The 17,578-nt window shown below is 52.2% G+C and overlaps 4 protein-coding genes across 4 annotated transcripts in view; 3 read left to right on the forward strand and 1 right to left on the reverse strand.

Annotated features, from left to right (window-relative positions):
- Positions 1 to 4,378, forward strand: part of CSUI_006339 (dna rna-binding protein kin17 domain-containing protein) — a 5,686-nt gene extending 1,308 nt beyond the window's left edge. Inside the window, exons 3-7 of the mRNA XM_068066502.1 lie at positions 162 to 442; positions 969 to 1,067; positions 2,513 to 2,591; positions 3,440 to 3,578; positions 3,880 to 4,378. Coding sequence (XP_067921519.1) covers positions 168 to 442; positions 969 to 1,067; positions 2,513 to 2,591; positions 3,440 to 3,578; positions 3,880 to 3,947 — 660 coding nt within the window. The 5' untranslated portion in view covers positions 162 to 167 and the 3' untranslated portion in view covers positions 3,948 to 4,378. The remainder of the gene's footprint in view (positions 1 to 161; positions 443 to 968; positions 1,068 to 2,512; positions 2,592 to 3,439; positions 3,579 to 3,879) is intronic.
- Positions 4,379 to 5,279: 901 nt separating this feature from the next.
- Positions 5,280 to 8,393, forward strand: CSUI_006340 (heat shock protein hsp28). The gene is made up of 2 exons (XM_068066503.1): positions 5,280 to 5,364; positions 5,827 to 8,393. The coding sequence occupies exon 2, from the start codon at positions 6,083 to 6,085 to the stop codon at positions 6,902 to 6,904; it is 822 nt and encodes a 273-aa protein (XP_067921520.1). The 5' UTR covers positions 5,280 to 5,364; positions 5,827 to 6,082; the 3' UTR covers positions 6,905 to 8,393.
- A 1,552-nt stretch (positions 8,394 to 9,945) lies between these two features.
- Positions 9,946 to 10,818, forward strand: CSUI_006341 (heat shock protein hsp28; the record flags this gene model as incomplete). The annotated part of the gene is made up of 1 exon (XM_068066504.1): positions 9,946 to 10,818. The coding sequence occupies exon 1, from the start codon at positions 10,009 to 10,011 to the stop codon at positions 10,816 to 10,818; it is 810 nt and encodes a 269-aa protein (XP_067921521.1). The 5' UTR covers positions 9,946 to 10,008.
- Positions 10,819 to 11,148: 330 nt separating this feature from the next.
- CSUI_006342 (zinc c2h2 type domain-containing protein) lies at positions 11,149 to 16,789 on the reverse strand. The gene is made up of 5 exons (XM_068066505.1): positions 15,268 to 16,789; positions 14,394 to 14,502; positions 13,553 to 13,680; positions 12,735 to 12,956; positions 11,149 to 12,246 (listed from the first exon to the last, which is right to left on the reverse strand). The coding sequence occupies exons 1-5, from the start codon at positions 15,895 to 15,897 to the stop codon at positions 12,187 to 12,189; spliced, it is 1,149 nt and encodes a 382-aa protein (XP_067921522.1). The 5' UTR covers positions 15,898 to 16,789; the 3' UTR covers positions 11,149 to 12,186.
- Positions 16,790 to 17,578: the final 789 nt, after the last annotated feature.

A 17,578-nucleotide genomic window follows, 5' to 3' on the forward strand; every position in this document is an offset into this window, starting at 1 on the left:
TTCTTGGAGTGAAAATCTTTTTTGTGTAGCCTCCTCTGATCTCGTTTCTTGTCGTGTCTTTTTATATGCACTGTAGATCGAGTGTCGAAACATCTTACCCTGCTATCATAGACATCCATACATCTAGACACGTATGTCACGTGTCTGATGTCTATTTCTAGCCGCGCATGGCAGCTGAACGGCTACGCTTAGAAATGGAAGAAAGTAAAGCTCGTTCATCATCCTTCTTACGCCCTTCGTCTTGGACAAGAAAAGACAGCGAAGAAGAAGATGGCACTCAGGAAGAGAGGAGAAGTGAACGGGGAGAAAGGAGTCAAGAAAAAAGAAGATCGGAGGGGTTGTCGTCAAGGCGTAGTGATCATGGAGAAAGAGAAGATGTGGAAGGCGAAGAAGGAGATGATGATTTGCGACCACCAAAACATAAATATGCGGAGAAAGACTGGTGAGCTCTTCAAGGGGAGAGACCTCTTTCTTTACGAGGTAGAAGAAGGGGAGACATACAGATTGCAGGTGGCTTCAGTTCTTTGCCTTTTTGAGGAGACATGGCAACCTATATGTTTCTCTTCAGCACTGGGTGTCGCTCCTGCTTCTTTTTAATCGACGCATGCATGCGTGCTCTCTTCAACAGTCCAGATTGCATATGGTCTACAGCGCTACTTCTCACCGGTAGAAAACAGGAGGCCGTCCTTGGTCTTGAAGGCTCTGAGACATCGCCACTCAGACTCCGTCACTTCTATCGAGCCGTGTCAATGCTGCTCTATCTTCTCCTCATGGGAATTTGTCGCTGCTTAACAGAAGTGTTCGAGAAGCTATGCGCCTAGGTTATTCGTCCGGTTTCTCTATGTATCTACAGTAACGTCTCCTTTCTTTATGAGATAATCCAGGCCTTTCGTTAGTGATTCGGCCTATGTGCGTAATCTCCAAGCATGTGGATGCGAGTTGTATGTGTGTATGAAATATCTTCTTAGGTGGCTTAGTGCAGGCTGCATCGTGAAGGTTATGCACGAGACCCTTGGAGATGGCCGATATTTCAGACAGAAAGGGAGAATTCTTCGTGTCGAGCAGAGGTACTCTCTTCTTCTTTCTTAATCTCGTCGTTTCGGAAAACATAAAGAGAACTGAAAGGAGAGACAAAGCAACTCTCGCGGCCACTCCTGACTTGGCATGTCTCATCGTACTGATACCTATACACATCTGTCTTCTCTACAGATAGATACGTAGAATTACATATGAACGCCTGTCCTCTCCTCCACTATTGGGGAAGAAAGTGCGGTGTCTACCCGTTTGTCACCTTAGGTGTACACACAACATACGCATGCGAGTAAGCGTCAGTTGGCACGTTTCTCCGTACACGCTTTCCTGAGTGTGCATGTCGTAGAGAGTGTTCTCTTCTTGACTCATCCGGTGACAGAGTTGCGGTTTGTTTTCCGGCGCCGTCTTCTTTCCGCCCGCCCTGTTTTCTCTCTCTCTCTCTCACTATAAGGTATCCTCAATTATCCTCAATGCTTTACTACTCCAAAGCAGAATCCGCAGGACAGAAAAAAGGCATTCGGGTTTCATAGAGGTTTGGAGAGAAATAAAGACGTCAGACGACCAGTCTCTGTTGATGCTGGTGTGTGTGGTAGTATTGTGTGTGTGTCACTACTCCACAAAGACGAATTGACCGAGTGCATGCTCACTGTCACGTCGGAGAGAGAAGGGGTCGGGCCTTTTTGATGAGTTTTGTCCTGTGTGTAAGTCATTGGCTTCTCCAACTAGAAAGGTTTTTCCTTTACTCACTTGAAGTGGATAATTGATGGTATGCCTTTTCTCTCTAGTGGATGAATAAACTCCTCAGTCTTATAGATAGTGCGGAGCGGTACGCGAAGGATGTCGTCACAAAGAGACTCGTCGTTTGCTAGAAGAAAATCTTTCCTCCCAGACAAACGGTCGAACACGACTCGAGTAGCCGGTAGAGTAACAACTCCCTTTGGACATGGTTTTTGCCATCTTTGTCCCTTGATTCTCATTCTTCCATCATTTTTGTGGAGGAGAGAAACAGCAACAGAAAGGAAATAAGTTGTTTGTTGTCTTCTCTGTGGAGACAAGAGGTCTGATTGAGGTTACGAGGAGAAAAATAAAAAAGAAGAGGAGACGGAAGCAAGAAACAAACAACATTGGCTTACTGTTCTTCGAGTTTAGCTTCTTGCTTTTAGTGTGTCGGTCGTTCGTTGTTTCTCCTATCTTCTCTTTTTCTGCTCCTGGTAAACTCGGTGAGACCTCTTGCCACCGTGACGCTGAACAGACACCACAAGAAAGTGTGGTGTACCTTTGCCTGCTTCCCCCGTATTTGAAGCAAGGGGTGGGAGAAGACTGAAGAAAGACTGTNNTCTTCTTTTAGTTATCTTTGTGAAGCTTCTTTGATCCTCTCTTAGGGGCATATCCGTAGGAATCACGGAAGTTTCTTACATCCTCACAATAGGTGCACTCTTCATCCAAACAATAGAAATCCTGATGTGTCACTGTTTGGCAGATATGCAGGTTATGTTAGAATGTTGGAGACTGGTGATTTGATACGCCTGGATCAGCAGATGCTTGAGACCGTCATTCCGGTATGTCTTGTTTCTTTTTCTTGAGAGAAGTCTTTCTTCCTTTCTGATGCCGCAGGACACAAGAAGAGAATAAAGCAATGAGATGTGTTTCTGGTCTATACACCTTACTTGACTTTCATTCCTCATTCTGCTTTTCTGCAATCTCGCCCCTCGTATGTTGTGCCGCTGCGGTAGGTCAATGTAAAAGGAAAGAAGGTTTTAGCCCACGGGGATTTCGTACTTTCACCGGGGTTGCATCTTCCCCGGGTGTATTAACGCACCAGATCGCTCCCTTCTATTATCTGATTTTTTTCACTTGGAGACATTTCAGCTGGCGCTCAGGCGATTGTTTGATAGAGAAAGCTCCTTGCCTTTTTTTGGCTAGTACTGAAGCACTTTTTTTCTCTTGAGTGTTAAGTATTTGCGGCGCCGTAAGCATTGCAAGTACGGCCTGCCGATGAGGAGTTGCCCTTCTTTTTATTCAGGTTCAGTTCAAGTTTCTTCGTGCTCCAAAGTTGTCTCTAAAGTACAACAGCCATTAGGACAACCGGACTTCTTTGGTGGTAGTAGGGTGTACAGACAGTGTACTTATAATGGTACAGATACGTCTCTCCTTTGGGTATAGAGAGCGTCGTCCATGGCGAGGACATTCGTGTCATTCGATCCCTCCTGATTCACTAGATGTCTAAACGCACTTCGGAGTGCATTTTGCTAAGCGGCAGCACCAGCACCGCCTGTGGCGAAGAAATTTTATTCAGGTATGTATCACAGTAATGTCTGTAGTATCGATGTCTATGCAGGAGCTTTTGTTTCGACCTTTGCCTTCGTTTCTAAGGAGCACATATCTAGGGTTGTGTCGGTGCGTTCAGAATTTCGGAGGTCCTGTCAGGGTGGTGTTAGGAGAGTGGAGAGATCACGAGGGACAATTGGAGGGCCTAGATGAGGCGCAGTACTGCGTTCACGTCATTCTTACTTCGGGGCCTATCTTCAAGGCTCGTCCTAATCTAGGTTAGTATGGGAACAAAGATGACAGCGCTTTTCCACAGTCCAAGCAGTTTACTGCCTCTCTGGTCGCTGGTTTTCGGATGGTCGGTCACGAGGGGTGACTTCCCTTTGTTTTTTGTCAGTGGCTGTACATACATTCTCACGATGCTGTAACGGGGTTAGGCAAGGGTAGCCATTCGGAAGAGCTTTGTCTGCCTGGTGACTGAACCGCATAACAGCAAGAGGATACATTATGGGTGCAGGCGCCCTTTTAATCTTAGTCTTTTGTTATTGTGCCTTCCACATCTGTGTATGTTCTGTACAGTTCCATTTGTCGTGAAAGGCCTCCCCTATGAGCACGTATGTAAGATCATGGACGAGGAGAAGTCGTAGCCTCGTTCGTGTCAGCAGTAGGGAAGAAGTCTTTTTTGGGGGGCGGCGGGTCTTGGTGCCTTGGCACCCTGTCGTCTTCTTGGCATGGCCTTTCCGAGTTCATCCGCACTCGTTCTGCCCCTTCAGTATCTCGAGAGATTTCAGGCTGGTCGGGCAAAGTTTCACTACGTCGTGCTCGTGTTTTAAGTCTGCGAGTTCTTCCTGATTGTCTGTGGCAATGGCCCGTCCTCGTAGCCTTTTTCTCAAGTCGTTTCGGAAGCTGGATAGGCCCACGGCTTTTTCCTCTATCTATCTATTCCTGCTAAAGCGTTCCGTGGCCCTCTGCATTCTCAGATGAGTTTGAAGAGAGTGGTCGGTGCTGGGGTGTTGGCAGTCTCAGGGGGGTGCGGGGTGTCTTATCCTTTGCTGGACGCCCCCAAGCTTCCTTCCAGTGCCTCCGTGTGCCACTGCAACCTTCGGCACGTGAACGGAGCCTCAACCATTTTCTTTTGAAGTGTTACACTGTAGTCCATCCCGTCGGATATTTTTGATTATCAACGGCGCTTGAGACCGGGTTTCATGTACTCATGTTCCGCCAGCTCATCCAGCTAAGCTATCGACGACAGGTCGCCTAGTCGTCGAAAATGCCGCAGCATTGTCGAATGCCGTACAGGAGAACGCGGAGTGCTGCGTGTCCTTCCGCCACAATATCTCCCAGGGTGCAAGGCCGGAGAATACGCTTGTGTCCACTAAAAGCGCAGCTTCCAGCCAGTCGGTTCGTACGCTAGCTTCCTTTCTTGAGAAATGCAGCAGTCGTACATTCCTGAAGAAAGCATTCTGGGATCGTGAAGATGCGCCGTCCGTCCCCAGACAGAGAAGCGCCGCGCGGGTCTTGTACGTTCTTCAGTGGAAACTCAGTGTGCTCAAGATCTTTCCGTTTGCATCGTTGGGAGGCTGTGTCGCCCATGCCTAACACTATGCGGGACACACTATTGAATCGCGGGCGTCGCACTTTGGCCACACATTTCAAACGGGGACTACAAAAAGACTACCGCGGGTCTGGAAACAAAAGTGACGGGAACTCTGACAAACTGTAGTCCGGCTATCACTGAGTCCGCCGGGCCGCCGCGCAAGCTGCGTGCGCGGGGACAAGTAAACCTAGAATGATAGGGTTCCTGCTGCTGCGTAACACTCAGGCGGGGTCGAGGTTTTCAAAGAGGGCCTGCAGCTCTCCTGACTTCGCGAGGCTCCTTAAGATGTCGTCACTGCCTGTCGTGTGCTACAATAGGGCTCGCATGCAAGTGACAGCGTTGCCGGTCACGCATATGCGCACGCACACGTTACAGCCAAACGATAAGACGCTTGCAACAACACGCAAAAATTCTTCCTGGTCGAAGCATCGTCAGAGAAAATTTGCTTAACATCAGTCTCAAGAAGGGTAAGTGGATGCGTGCCGGTCTCTTTTCGCGGTCCCCTTGGACTCCTGAGCGCGAGCACGGCATCAGTTTGGGTAACATGTCCAATCAGTAGGCGGTGTGCTTCACCGGGCCGGTCTGCCTTGACTTCTTTCAAGACTCTGTAAGACAGTGGTTGACACAAGCTGGGTTGCTGGGCTGTCCCGTGTTCGGTCACGTGTTACAGGCTAGGCGCGCCACTTCGCTGTTCCAGGGTGAAACGCTCCGTTTCTGCTAGTCTTCACGGGCTCCAGTTGCTCGTGCGGAACGTCTATTTCCTTTCATCTCGTCTCCGTAGACTCCTGGTTCACGCGAATGTCCTGATATAGTACACACTTCTTCGCGTTCCTGCGTCGTTGCGTCTCAGTAAGACATGCGCGCGTGCCTTCGGCCGCCGACCAAACGCTTAGTTGCTGTCGGGGCTGCGGGTGTCCTTTTTTTGTCAGAATCAGTATAAAGGAGCACGGCCAGCTAAATCTCAGAGATCGAGGAATCCCACTGGCTCACGCACATCAACATTCCGACGTCCGTCTGCTTTTGGCCCTCCCCCCGGGGTTTCCGTATTTCGATTGCCGTCGCTTGGTAGAGTCCGCTGTAGAGAGGACGGTCCGTCTCTCTGTGCCCTCCACTCCTGATTCGCTTCTAGTGCTACTAACTTTCCCCCGGCTTTGTGCGCGGTTCAGCGAATTCCTTTCCCCAACCATGTCAGACAAGACAGGGAAAGTGGACAACCGAGGGTGCCCGGTCGCCGAGCAGGACGGCCCGCTGGTACCAAATTCGGCTAACAGCAGTTTCCCATCTTTCCCCTACCGAAGCCCATTTTCAATGCCGTCAATGATGTATCCGATGAGCACCATGGATCGCCTGTACGCCGAGATGATGGAGAATATGGATCGCGTGCATAGCGAGATGGAGCGCCTGTATCAGACGCATCTGGCACCCTCCTTGCCGCCGTCAGTTGGATACCCCTACCATCAGCCGGACAGCCCAAGCTACGGGCTCACCATGAGACCGTGGTGGAGACCGTCTTACTGGTTTCGACAGCGTCAAAACCAACAGGCGTTAGAAAGCGGTCTCAGCTCCTCGAACCAGGGTGAAATCCTGCCCGTGTCTCAGCGCAGTCAGGTGCCTTTCAGCTCCTGGGGAGATATCATGCCGTTTGGTTACTGGGGCAGAGATGGCCTCACGGGCCACCGCATGCCGAGAGTGGACATACAGGACAGAGCTTCGGAGATTGTCGTGCAAGCTGACGTGCCAGGCATGAACAGAGAAAACCTGAAAGTCGACTTGCACGACGGCGTCCTAACCATTCGTGGAGAACAGAGGGAGGACAGGAAACAAGAAGATCAAGGTTTCTACCTGCAGGAGCGCTCGCAAGCCTCGTTTTCCCGTTCCTTTGTCCTTCCCGACAAGGTTAATGAAGACGGTGTCAAGGCCTCGCTTGTCAATGGGGTGCTCCAAGTGCACATTCCTAAGGAGAACCCAACTGCGCCTCCCGCCGTGAAAAACATTCGAATTGAGTGAAGGGAAGTTTCACTGTGCAGAGAAGTGTAAATGCCGCGCGCCGTTCCCTTCGTGAGCTTTCTGGACGGTGGCAGTGAGTGGCGAGGGGAATGCCTCCTCCACAACCACATGACTCCTACCATTGCCAAGATGATCACAGTTTCATTTCATCCTGTGTGCCGTCTGTTGTGGCGGATTGGGCGAGGGAAACGTTACCCCCGCTCTGCTGCTTGGGCCCATGGTTCGAAAAGTCTGCTGGCGGCGTTTGGACTGTTTGTCGGCGAAGTTCCTGTTTGGATCGGTCTCCTTGGAGATACACTAGCAGGGACTGGCCGTGCTTGCTTCAGTTGCGTGTCACGCCACGGCTTTGCCGCACAGCCGGCTCCGCTATTGTGATGAAGGATTCTGGAGGAAGACGGAGGCTTTCAACGAAGAAATAATTGCGGAGACGAAGGTTCGGAGAACCCCGTTTTCGTCTGCCATTCGTCGAGGGTGTGGGAGCATCCATCGGCACGTCATACCGGCGTTTATTTTTGTACACCGCCGAACCCAGTTCGTCTTGAGGAGTAATAGAGCTTCATTAGGAAGTACCGAAGCAGCGCTGCTCTACAGGCGCCACCCCGGCAGAAATAGAGCCAGTAGACAAGCGTAGGGAGAGACGCTCAGAGGCACGGGGAAGTTCCCCTCAGAACTCCGTAAAAGCGAAAGGAACACCCGCGGAGGGAACTTCTGCACAGTGGTTGAGGCTTTTCTGCCGTCAACGGTCTTCGTATCTGGGAAAACATTTTTGTTCGAGGAGGTGTAAGGCAATACTCGAGTGCCGCTTGCGGGTTTGGTGGGTACGTGGAGGGAACTGTGGCGAGGTGAACCCGGCAGACCGCGGTTTACCGGCTCTTGCGGGGATGGGTTATTGTCCCAGCCTCCGGCACGTAGGTTTTTCACTGTCGTGGACTCAACCAGCTTTTCAGATGGCACGTAGCGCTGCACAAGGCCGCTGGTAGGCAAAGTACCTTCTCTATGAACTCGTCTCATCACTTGCCTGAGGCTGGATAATGCGACCTGTCGACGGTTGCAGCCACCGAGAATCTCGGAGATGGGGACGAGCTAGCCGTATGCTCTGCTTTAGTTGGTGTTTTCAGAGGGAAGGGAGGGGGGTTCACACGCTGCGGTATGTATCTATTCGATTTTCAGCAGCGGGTGTATTTGCTTCAGCGGAAAAGATCAATCCGAGTCCCTTCCCGTCCACACAGGCGAGTCCGGGTTGGCTGAACGCTTACGCTCTAACAGAGTCGGTGTGTACCCGTAGCGCTTGCAGGGGGTTCGCGATCCCCATGTTGCAAGTGACACTCTCCCCACCTGGGCACCTCCTGGCCTCGGAAAATTGGACTGGAGACAAAAAACTGTGGCGTCGCAAGGGGGGACGGCATTCCCTTCATATTCAGGGCTACTGCTTTCTTGATCGAAACGCTCTGCGGCGTGTCAGACACGGAAGCTCTTTGGCAGGTGTGCCCCAAAGGAACCAGCACCTGACAGCACGTTGCTGCGAGCTGGCGTGGCGTTCGTCGATGTCACTGGCGGGCGCTGTTCACCTGCGCACCCCGCGCCACTGTGTTGTCGGTAGCTGCGCAGCTGTAAGCAATGGACCCAGCTTATTGCTGAAGATCTGCAACTATGACACATCGGTAAAGATATCTGCTAACCGAAGAGCAGGCTACCGTTGATCGGACAGAGTATGTCTTCAAGCAGAGCCGGAACCCTGTACATTCAACGGCGCAACACTGAAGGAATGGTATGGAAGCATGACAAAATAGCAAGACCCGAAGGAGAGGGAGCTAATGAGTGGGAGTGCACCCGGGGGAGCTGTCGCGACGCGTTCATCAGTTTGAGGTCCGCCAGAAGTTGACTACAGAAGTCGTTGAGCATTTGCTGACTACTCTCGGGATTGGGCACCGCCGCGCACTGAAGCCACTCCACACCTGCACCAGACGTGCGATGCCGGGGGTCAGTCCGGTCAAATTGTGTCCATCCGTTGTCAGGAGTGCGTAACTGTCAAGAATCCTTGCGTCTTGGTACGTAAAGTGAGGACTACCCGAAAACTTGTCACTCAGCGAGCAGCCCAAATGGACGAGCAAGCTAAAACTCAGCAATTCTGCAGTTCGGGACAAGGGCTACCAGTCCCTCCGTTGTCCACCAAACAAAAGCAAACTAAGGAGCGCGGGCATGTGCGATACGAAACTCTTATTGGAGACGGCTACCCGGCCTACCCAGAGAACGCATCACACGCCCGCACACGAGAGCGAGGTCGCGCCACAACAGTAGTCAGAGCTGTCCACATGTCATGGCTCAGGTGACTGAAGTAATGCATTGAGAATATAGTTAGCAATGGAGCATAGTGGCATTGCGGTGTGTACGTGGAGGTGAATACTGGACGGGACCCAAGCCCTCACGGCGTTCTGTCCACGCTCACAGTACGGGTGCGCAGATGTTGGATGGTCGACTGGGCTGCCTCGCGGTCAGAGCCCGCAACTCTCTTTGGTGGAGTGGGCGAACCCCCAGCGGCACCCCCCGCCTGATGTGTCTTTTGACTTCACTTCAGCGTGCGGTCCACATCAAAAACAAATCACTACTCTGTTTTTGCCGTCGCCTGAGGCTCGCATGAAGATGAACCCACCGTCAACGCCGCCAGAACAGGCGCACTCACTCAGTACCCCTGCAGAAGTGTGGTTCTGCACTCCCGGTAGTTGCTGACGTGCGCTATTCGATTGGGTGCCCTCGACCCTTCGTCCCAGTGCAGGTAAGTCGATTTGATCAACAGCCTCAAGAAGCTTTAGCGCCAGATGCTCCGGTTCAGGTCGTTCGGTTGGCACTTGACCTCCCACCTCCAAAGTGTAACTAGCGAGGTACTAGTGTGAGGGTGGCCATTGTCATTGGTCTCAGGTTAGTACTCATGTGTCAGTATAGGAGGTAGGACTTACACCTCTCTTGAGTTGGCAACCGCCGCGCCTGTAGTGAATAAGGAAGACAAGCTCAGTTACTGCGTATGTGCTTCATGCCCGCTTCAGGCCTCCAGGAGCGAGTTGTTTTGGGTGAACCTCTTCGATGTTCGCAGTTCTTCGACTAACATAATGTCTGAATCCCAAAATACGGAGCGCGGGAACGGTGACGCCCACCCAAGGACTTCCACGGGCCAGCAGCCTGCGTGCTCTCGGCAACCTCCTGCCTCCAGGCCTTCAATGATGTATCCGCTGAGCTCCATTGATCGCATGTACTCTGAGATGATGCACAACATCGAGCGCATGCACAGCGAGATGGAGCATCTGTATCAGACACACCTTGCGCCTTCCTTCACACCAATTGGAGGATACCATCACCACCACCACCCTTGCAGCATTGGCTACGGCGCTAGCAGCAGGCAAGGCCTCCCCTCGTATTCGCTCCCGCCCAGACAAAGCCAACCAGCTCTCCAGGCGGTCCCGTCCTCGGGGCATGCCCAAATCGCGCCCGCTCACGGTCAGATCGTCCCAGCGACCCATGGTGGCATGTCGCCATTCGGCTTCTGGGGAGATATCGCGCCATACGGTTACCGAGGCGGTATGGCCGGGCACAGCATGCCGAGGGTAGACATGAGAGATACAGGGGCCGAGTTTGTGGTGCAAGCTGACGTGCCAGGCATGGACAAAGAAAACCTGAAAGTCGATGTACACGACGGCGTCCTAACCATTCGTGGAGAACAGAGAGAGGACAGAAAACAGGAAGATCAAGGTTTCTACCTGCAGGAGCGATCGCAGGCGTCTTTTTCACGCTCCGTTATGCTACCCGACAAGGTTAAAGAAGACGATATCAAGGCCTCCCTTGTCAATGGGGTGCTCCAAGTGCACATTCCCAAGGAGAACCCAACTGCGCCTCCCGCTGTGAAAAGCATTGCCATTGATTAAGTGAATCCCGCATACTGCTGAAGCGATCTGGGGGCGTGGTAGGCTTCATCCGCATGTGTTCGTTTCTTTGTGCGTTAGGGTGCCGACCATGTGCACGCGCGGACGCACATTGTTCATTTGCAAAGTTCTCTCGTTTGCAGGAACCTGGCGACGTCCCAATAAAGTTCTGTCTTCGCCACGTAACAGAAGCAAACTATCCGTACTGAGCAAATCAGTGCGGGAAACGTCTCTTTGTCTCCCAGGCAAAATACCAATGACCACACGTGTAACGCAGTGCTGATTGAATCGGCGTCACTGGGTCGCCCTCTTACTGTCGCATCCGGAGGCGTTTGCCTGAGACACTATTATTCCGAACGTGTCGTTACGTTTTCAGCACTGTCACCTTCCCATCGCAGTCCCACATCTCATAACCATCCAAAGAAGAAACGCTTAGCTTCGTTCTCGCCAGTTTCCCGTGTGCGGAACTGACTTCAACAGACCTACACTTCCTTGAATGAGCACACACCTGCTACCTTGTACCTCATGCGGAACGGGACTTGTAACAAACCGGCAGAGTCTGACTCCAGCTGATATTCAGCCGCACACACACTCCACCTCTCCGCTTGGCCGCGTGATGAGACGGTTGTTCGAATCTCCGCTTCGCCGGTTCGAATGAGCAACACGTGTATCTGGATCGCTCCCCACGAACACGTTTGAGACCCCGACCGGCAGAGACACGCATCCACACGGTCGGCTAAAGGGTGCAATGTGTGCTTTTGTGTGAGAACACTCCCCACCGATTCCTATCGTGGAGAGCATCGTTGTCCTGAGACGACCTATTTCTTTCAGGACAAGTCCGCTGATTCAGCGGTTCGTCAAAGACAGTTCACGTAAGAGCGCGCTTCGCGCTTTTCAGTGGGTGTCCCGTCAGCAGAACCAAGCCGTCACTCGAGCGTAGGGTGCAAGCTCGCATACCACCTACACACGAAGTCTCCCGCGATTATGGATGCCACAAGGCGTACCGGGCGAACGGCGTGACAGTATGCCATTTACTGACAAGCGAAGGAGACGGAAAGTCAAAAAGACATGTTTGGCCGTGAGAGAAATAGGAGCACCCTTCGGCGCATCAGTTTCTAAAATCCTCGTCTGTGCGTCCAGACACGCACGCGTCGTCTCTAGCACGAACAATGCACACGGAGACCTTCCTATAGCAGGAACTTGGACACTCTGCAAGTGAAAACAAAGCTATAGCTGCTCTACGAGAATAGTGACTGCAAGTTTCAGAGCTAGTCTTCCGGACAAGGAGACAAGGCGACGAGGCTTCCAAAAAAACGAGAAGAGCTCCTCTTCGTACACACACAAGCGCCGGCCTGCTTTTCGCCGGTACGCTTAGGCGCCCCCGTCGCGGTAACCGAACTCAGTGTGAGCTCTCCGCTCCTCCATGGAAATCTGACAATCGACAGCACGCACAGAGGTCAGGAGGCGTCTGCAAGGCAACGTGCGCGAGGACGGTCAAAAACCACTGCCTGCGACCAGCGAAGCGACGTCAAGCGCGGTATTCGACCTGGTGCTTGTCACAGGAAGCTACTTGGCGCCAAGTACGTGGCAGGAGACATGGGGATCGCCGCGCCTTCAGAGGAGACGCCGAGATTAGTTGCGTGCTACCTCTACGTGAGCTAGCAAAGCATGCCGTCTTTGATTCGGTATTCCTGAATACATGTCTACGGACCCACGGATGAATTCCGGAGAGCGGTAGTCCCTTGCCAACACGAAGAAGGAAACCCAGTCGAGAATCGTTACATTCCTCGGTTTCAACTCTAGAATCTCTACGCTTTAGGCAGAACAACCCATACCTGATTCACAGGTGCTCGTCTATGATTCATCAATCCTATGACTGTACATATATTGTCCGGAGCACATTTCAACCAAGAACTTACCATATCATCGTTGTACAAGAGCATGACGTTTGCCGGTAACGGGGGGGCAGCAAAGTTGACGGGAGGTCTACCGGGAGGAGAAGGCGGCACTCCACTTCCGGAGGCATTCATCTTGTTCGCATCCATTGCATTGGCCCCCACGGGACCCGTCGCGGCACTTCCGGGAGTAGCAAATAAGCCCGACGCTCCGCCAAGAGGGCTCGGAACACCAACTGCCGACATCTGTAAAACACATCACTGCGTGACAGAATGCATCATGGAGCAGTCCGCAAACTACCTGCGCCTGTACATAACAAGCACCGCGGTGACCAATGCCACCGGTTCCCTCTTCCCCTCCTCGCCCATCCCTTTCTTGCGCTCTTATCCACCAGTGAAACATACGGTGAGGCGCCGTCGTAGTGCGCTTGGGGGTGCAAGAACAACACAACCGATTCAAGCACACCAAGGACGCAGACTAGAACCGCAGCTGTCTTCAGGAAACTGACCCCTTTGGAATGGCAGACCCTAAGCCAAAGTGAAAAAAACACGACAAACTGGATGCACACCAGGCCGTTGAATCAGTACATCGCTGCAATGTGACGACAGCGTTCTGCCAAGAGGCGGATATAAAAGTCACACCGACGGACCGGTGTGGTGCATAGTACATGGTGGTGCGGCATATACGCGTCGGAGCCTGCCTCCATTCGAACACTCGGGCAGAGAACAGATATAACACGCGGGTACGAAGCCTCATGTCTGAAAACGGTCCAAGTTGCAGGTAACAAAGCTGTTCAAACAAGAAGGCACGGGAGGCGCTCCCAAGAATTCTCGAGCCTTACCGCGGGAGCGCCGGTGTTACCCAGGAGCCCCTGGATACACGGCGGCGCAGGCAAACTTGCCGTTAGACCGGGAGGCGCGATAGGGGGAGGGAAGGGCAGGGAGACGACCCCCGGAAGAGCACCAGGAGCTGAACACACACACATCAACTATGGACTCAAGAATGCTTAACTACTGGTGTCTCCCTCCATGCACTCGGCGCGTTGTTCACGAAAGAAGGGCAGTTCGCAGCGTATTACGCCGTTCTACCAAGCTTTCTGAACTTGATCAATACTGATGCTTGGTAGAAGCAAATGAGACCACGCGACTGACGCATGTGTCTATCTATACAGAGAAACCGACGAAAAAGTATTTTCACGTGTTTCTTCACTCTGAGCTTGCAAGCGACTCATAGTGTTAGCCTGGGTCTACTCGCCTCTTGGCAAGACGATCCGGCATTGAAGTACTCAGAATACGCCTAGACACGCTGTCCAAACACATTCTAACACCCAAGTATTGACACAATTTGAACCTGATCAAGCTCACTTTCCCCTGGAATCCCTTTCCTTCAACAAAGCGCAAAAACACCACGGCCCCCAGGAAACTTCCAGCCCTCTAGTTCCAGATGCCATCGAGTGATAGCCAACGAATGGGGACGTATACTGAAATAGGGAGCCAAAAAAGGCACTCCGAACCCGTGAACCCTCGTATGCTCCTCTTCTTGTTCCAGGAGATCTGATCGAGAAATACGTGCGAACTCGAAACGAGCGCATCTCGTGGACTTATACAGGAGGAACTTGACGAGTTAATACAACACACGGGAAACATGAATGCCTGCGTTCTCCGGCGAAGACCCTTGCTCACTTCCTAAAGCAGACGGGGGTAGAAGGGAAGGAAGACCTGCAAATGTCGGTAGAATGCCTTGCTGTGCTTGCAATGCAAACTGTTCCATAGATGTAGGCGCCATCGTGACCTAAAAAGACAGAATGACAGAAGAGAAGAGCACAGACAAGCGGAAAAAGAGATGACAACACCCCTATTCCGGACCACGGAGGTATGTAAAAGAGGATATCAGAGAGAAGACGGAGGAAGGAACCTTGGTCTGTAAAAAAATGTTTCTGGAGCAATGAATTGTCCACTCTGATTGCTGAACCAGGAAACAAAGCAGACTGTTGTGACGACAGATGAGACACTTGACTGTAGTGTGCATTATGATTCAGTCAGCTCTTGTATGAAGAATCTTTCGCAGGCACGGGTGACTTCTGCTGCTTCCTTTGTGGTAATGTCCAACACACACCATTCCCTCGTGTTACAAAGACGCACTCCTCTCGGCAGACGGGTTCCTCGACTCTCCGATCTCAAGTACTGTATTTTCGTAGCTGTTATATGCACAGGTGAGTACCCCCGTCAGCCATAGTATCGAAGAGGTATCCAGTTTCGTAAGACACATTGCTGACGTCAGATAGAAAGTACGTGTGTGCGCTATCCACAACACCTGTGCGAGCACTCAATCCTTTGACTGCATGCAAAGCCAAAAGGAAACCTGTCCCTCAGGCTGACAGGCAGTTAGCCGTTTGAAGTCTCGTACGGAAGTGGCCCGCCATGCAAGGAATCGCTAGTCCGGCAGGCACACAGAGAGAAAGATGACGAGAGAAGTCAGGAAACAGATTCGGTGGATTCAAAGTGATGCCAAATGTATGTACACCCCGGAATAGTGGTGCGTTGAAACGGGCATTACCTGCGCCCAGTTAACTCTCTGTCGCTTTTGAGTAGCTTTTCCCTCATCTCGCTTGCTCTGTTTGCTCAATCTTTCATCAATGATCTCTTGAGGAATGCCTTCCATACCATGGACAATCACTTCTATCATATCCCTCCCCGACAATGCATTAGGAACTGCGTTGATTTGTTCTTTATGTACTTGAAGGAGATGCACAGCCAAACCAGTGGCCGTATCCAGCTTCCTTGCACACTGCGTACATTTGAAGTGCTTTGCTTTTTGATGCTGGATCAGCACTTTCTCGTCATCAAACTCCCTATCACAGTAATAGCAGAAAGGTTTTAGTGTAGCCCCTCGTCTCTTCTTGCGCCCCATGATAAATGATCTCTTAAACAACGCACAAGGAAATGGGAAACAAACGACCCTACAGGCTCTGCCACGGCAGGCAAACAGAAAAAAAGGCGGCCACCGCTTCCCAGATACAGAAGTGCAGAAAAAGCAGTCCGTATAGTACGTACACCCAGAGAGGCGCGGTGGTACGCTGCAACACCGTCGTAGTTGACTTCGCGATCCCCCCCTGGATGTCCCTGGCAGGAACCGAACAAACGTATCAGAAAACAAACAAGATGTATTCAGATGACGGCATGTCATCCGGCTGGGGAGTCTGTCTGCCCCTGTGCCTTCAAAACATCACAGGCGCAGAAACACAGAGACAATGGAAGCCCTGGCGCTTGCTGCCGACCCGCGAATCTCACGTCCCTCGCCCTCTACTTCCTCGTTCACGACCAAGAAAGAAGGAACCACTCCAGAGAAACTCTAGCAAACGCCGCCGTCAAAGCCCTGCCAGAGGCGGTGAATGGCATGTGTACTACCCCGCCGTGTGGGAAGGACGGTCCTTCGTAGAACCTAGAAAGAAGCTGGCACAGGGAATTGACGAGCGGGGTGCTGTTACCAGAATATAGGGAAGTGAACTTCGGAAAACCTTCTGTCCATCCACCAGAGAACGCGCAAGCTGATAGGAGACAGCCGAAAACAGCTTCCCCATACACGGGAACAGCCTCTCAATGAAACATCAAGAAGGGGTACAAACTCGTACGCCGGCAGCATTAAAAAGGTCGGGAGTGTCAGGCCGTTGCAAGTGGTATGGCGGGTGACCACGGTTCGGTGCTCGCGACAACTCCTTCGGCTTCATTGGCACGCATGCGCACAATGAAAAACAATCAGAGAGTGCACCGAACACCGGAAAATGAAAAGACGACGGATGGTGGCTCACGAAAAGCCGCCGCCGAGCGACTTACAGTACAGAAGAACAGACATGAACGAAACAACAGAACGATGCCACTTCTAGTTCGAGTGCGAAGGCTCTGATGTCAGAAGGGGGAGATTCGCAGGGAGCACGTGCTAGGCATTTTCATTCGCCAGAAGTTGTACGAGTAAAAGCGTGGGAGGGCGGAAGGCCCGAAGTTTAATTCTTAGGGAGCACAGATGGGAAATCCAAATTTCTCTTTCGGTGACTCCTCGACCACAAGCCGATGGACCACAGGAAACAAAAGCCAGTCGAGGAACTCACACGGCTCATACACCCCATCCCCGGGGGTTCCCCTCCTGCTGTAGCTGCAGGAGGTGGACGCCACCATCCGATGCAAGCTGCCTCACCTTCGAATCAGTTTCAGCTGTGCGGGCACCCGAAGGCTAAACTGAATTCAAGGCACGCTTCCTTTTTAATTGTTTCCGCCTTTCATCTGGCTGGAAAACACATGGCGATTAGCTACGCCGCCGTCTCTGCTACACACTCAGCATTCCAAGTAAGAAGATCCCAACCAGCGTAACGCGAGACAATCAGGCCTGAGCGCACTAGCAGCGCATGACCAACAGCTGCCGCTGCGCGAATTTAGTGTCTCAACTCACTCGACTGTAAGTACAACCGTACCTCAGTTCTGCTTCTTGCGTTGCAATCACGGAACTAGCAGAAGCAAGTGCTTGGTTTGCACTTCGCCTGAGTGACGCCGATGAGAGTGCCCCAGCCGGCCGAACGGTGATGACGGGCTGCAGACCTCTTGTAACCGTTCTCACCCTTACAGCACAGCTCCAGAGGCGGCTCCGCCGGTCCCTGGCGCGTTCTGATATCGGCAGTGTTTCCTTAGTGGCCACGCACCGAACTTGCAGTGCTGCGCTCTGCCCTCGGGTCCTGTTCCGCTGGGAACGGCCTGTCTTCGTAAGTGAGAAGACATGCCGTTGCGGGGGACTCATTCTCGCATCAGCTACGCTCTCCGGACGGACTCGTAATCACGAAGGTGTGATACGCAGTTGGCCACAGAGGATACCCGGCACA

Source organism: Cystoisospora suis (genome assembly GCF_002600585.1).
Source record: "Cystoisospora suis strain Wien I chromosome Unknown contig_3196, whole genome shotgun sequence".
In the NCBI taxonomy this organism is placed as follows: domain Eukaryota; phylum Apicomplexa; class Conoidasida; order Eucoccidiorida; family Sarcocystidae; genus Cystoisospora; species Cystoisospora suis.

Excerpts from the sequence above, each read along its gene's own strand:
- CSUI_006340 (XM_068066503.1), top strand. The coding sequence starts at position 6,083 with ATGTCAGACAAGACAGGGAAAGTGGACAACCGAGGGTGCCCGGTCGCC.
- CSUI_006342 (XM_068066505.1), bottom strand. The coding sequence starts at position 15,897 with ATGACATGCCGTCATCTGAATACATCTTGTTTGTTTTCTGATACGTTT. Across the intron at positions 13,681-14,393 it reads ACCCCCGTCTGCTTTAGGAA|CTCCTGGTGCTCTTCCGGGG; the intron begins GTGAGCAAGGGT and ends GTGTGTGTTCAG. Across the intron at positions 12,247-12,734 it reads TCTTGTACAACGATGATATG|ATTTCCATGGAGGAGCGGAG; the intron begins GTAAGTTCTTGG and ends GTCGATTGTCAG.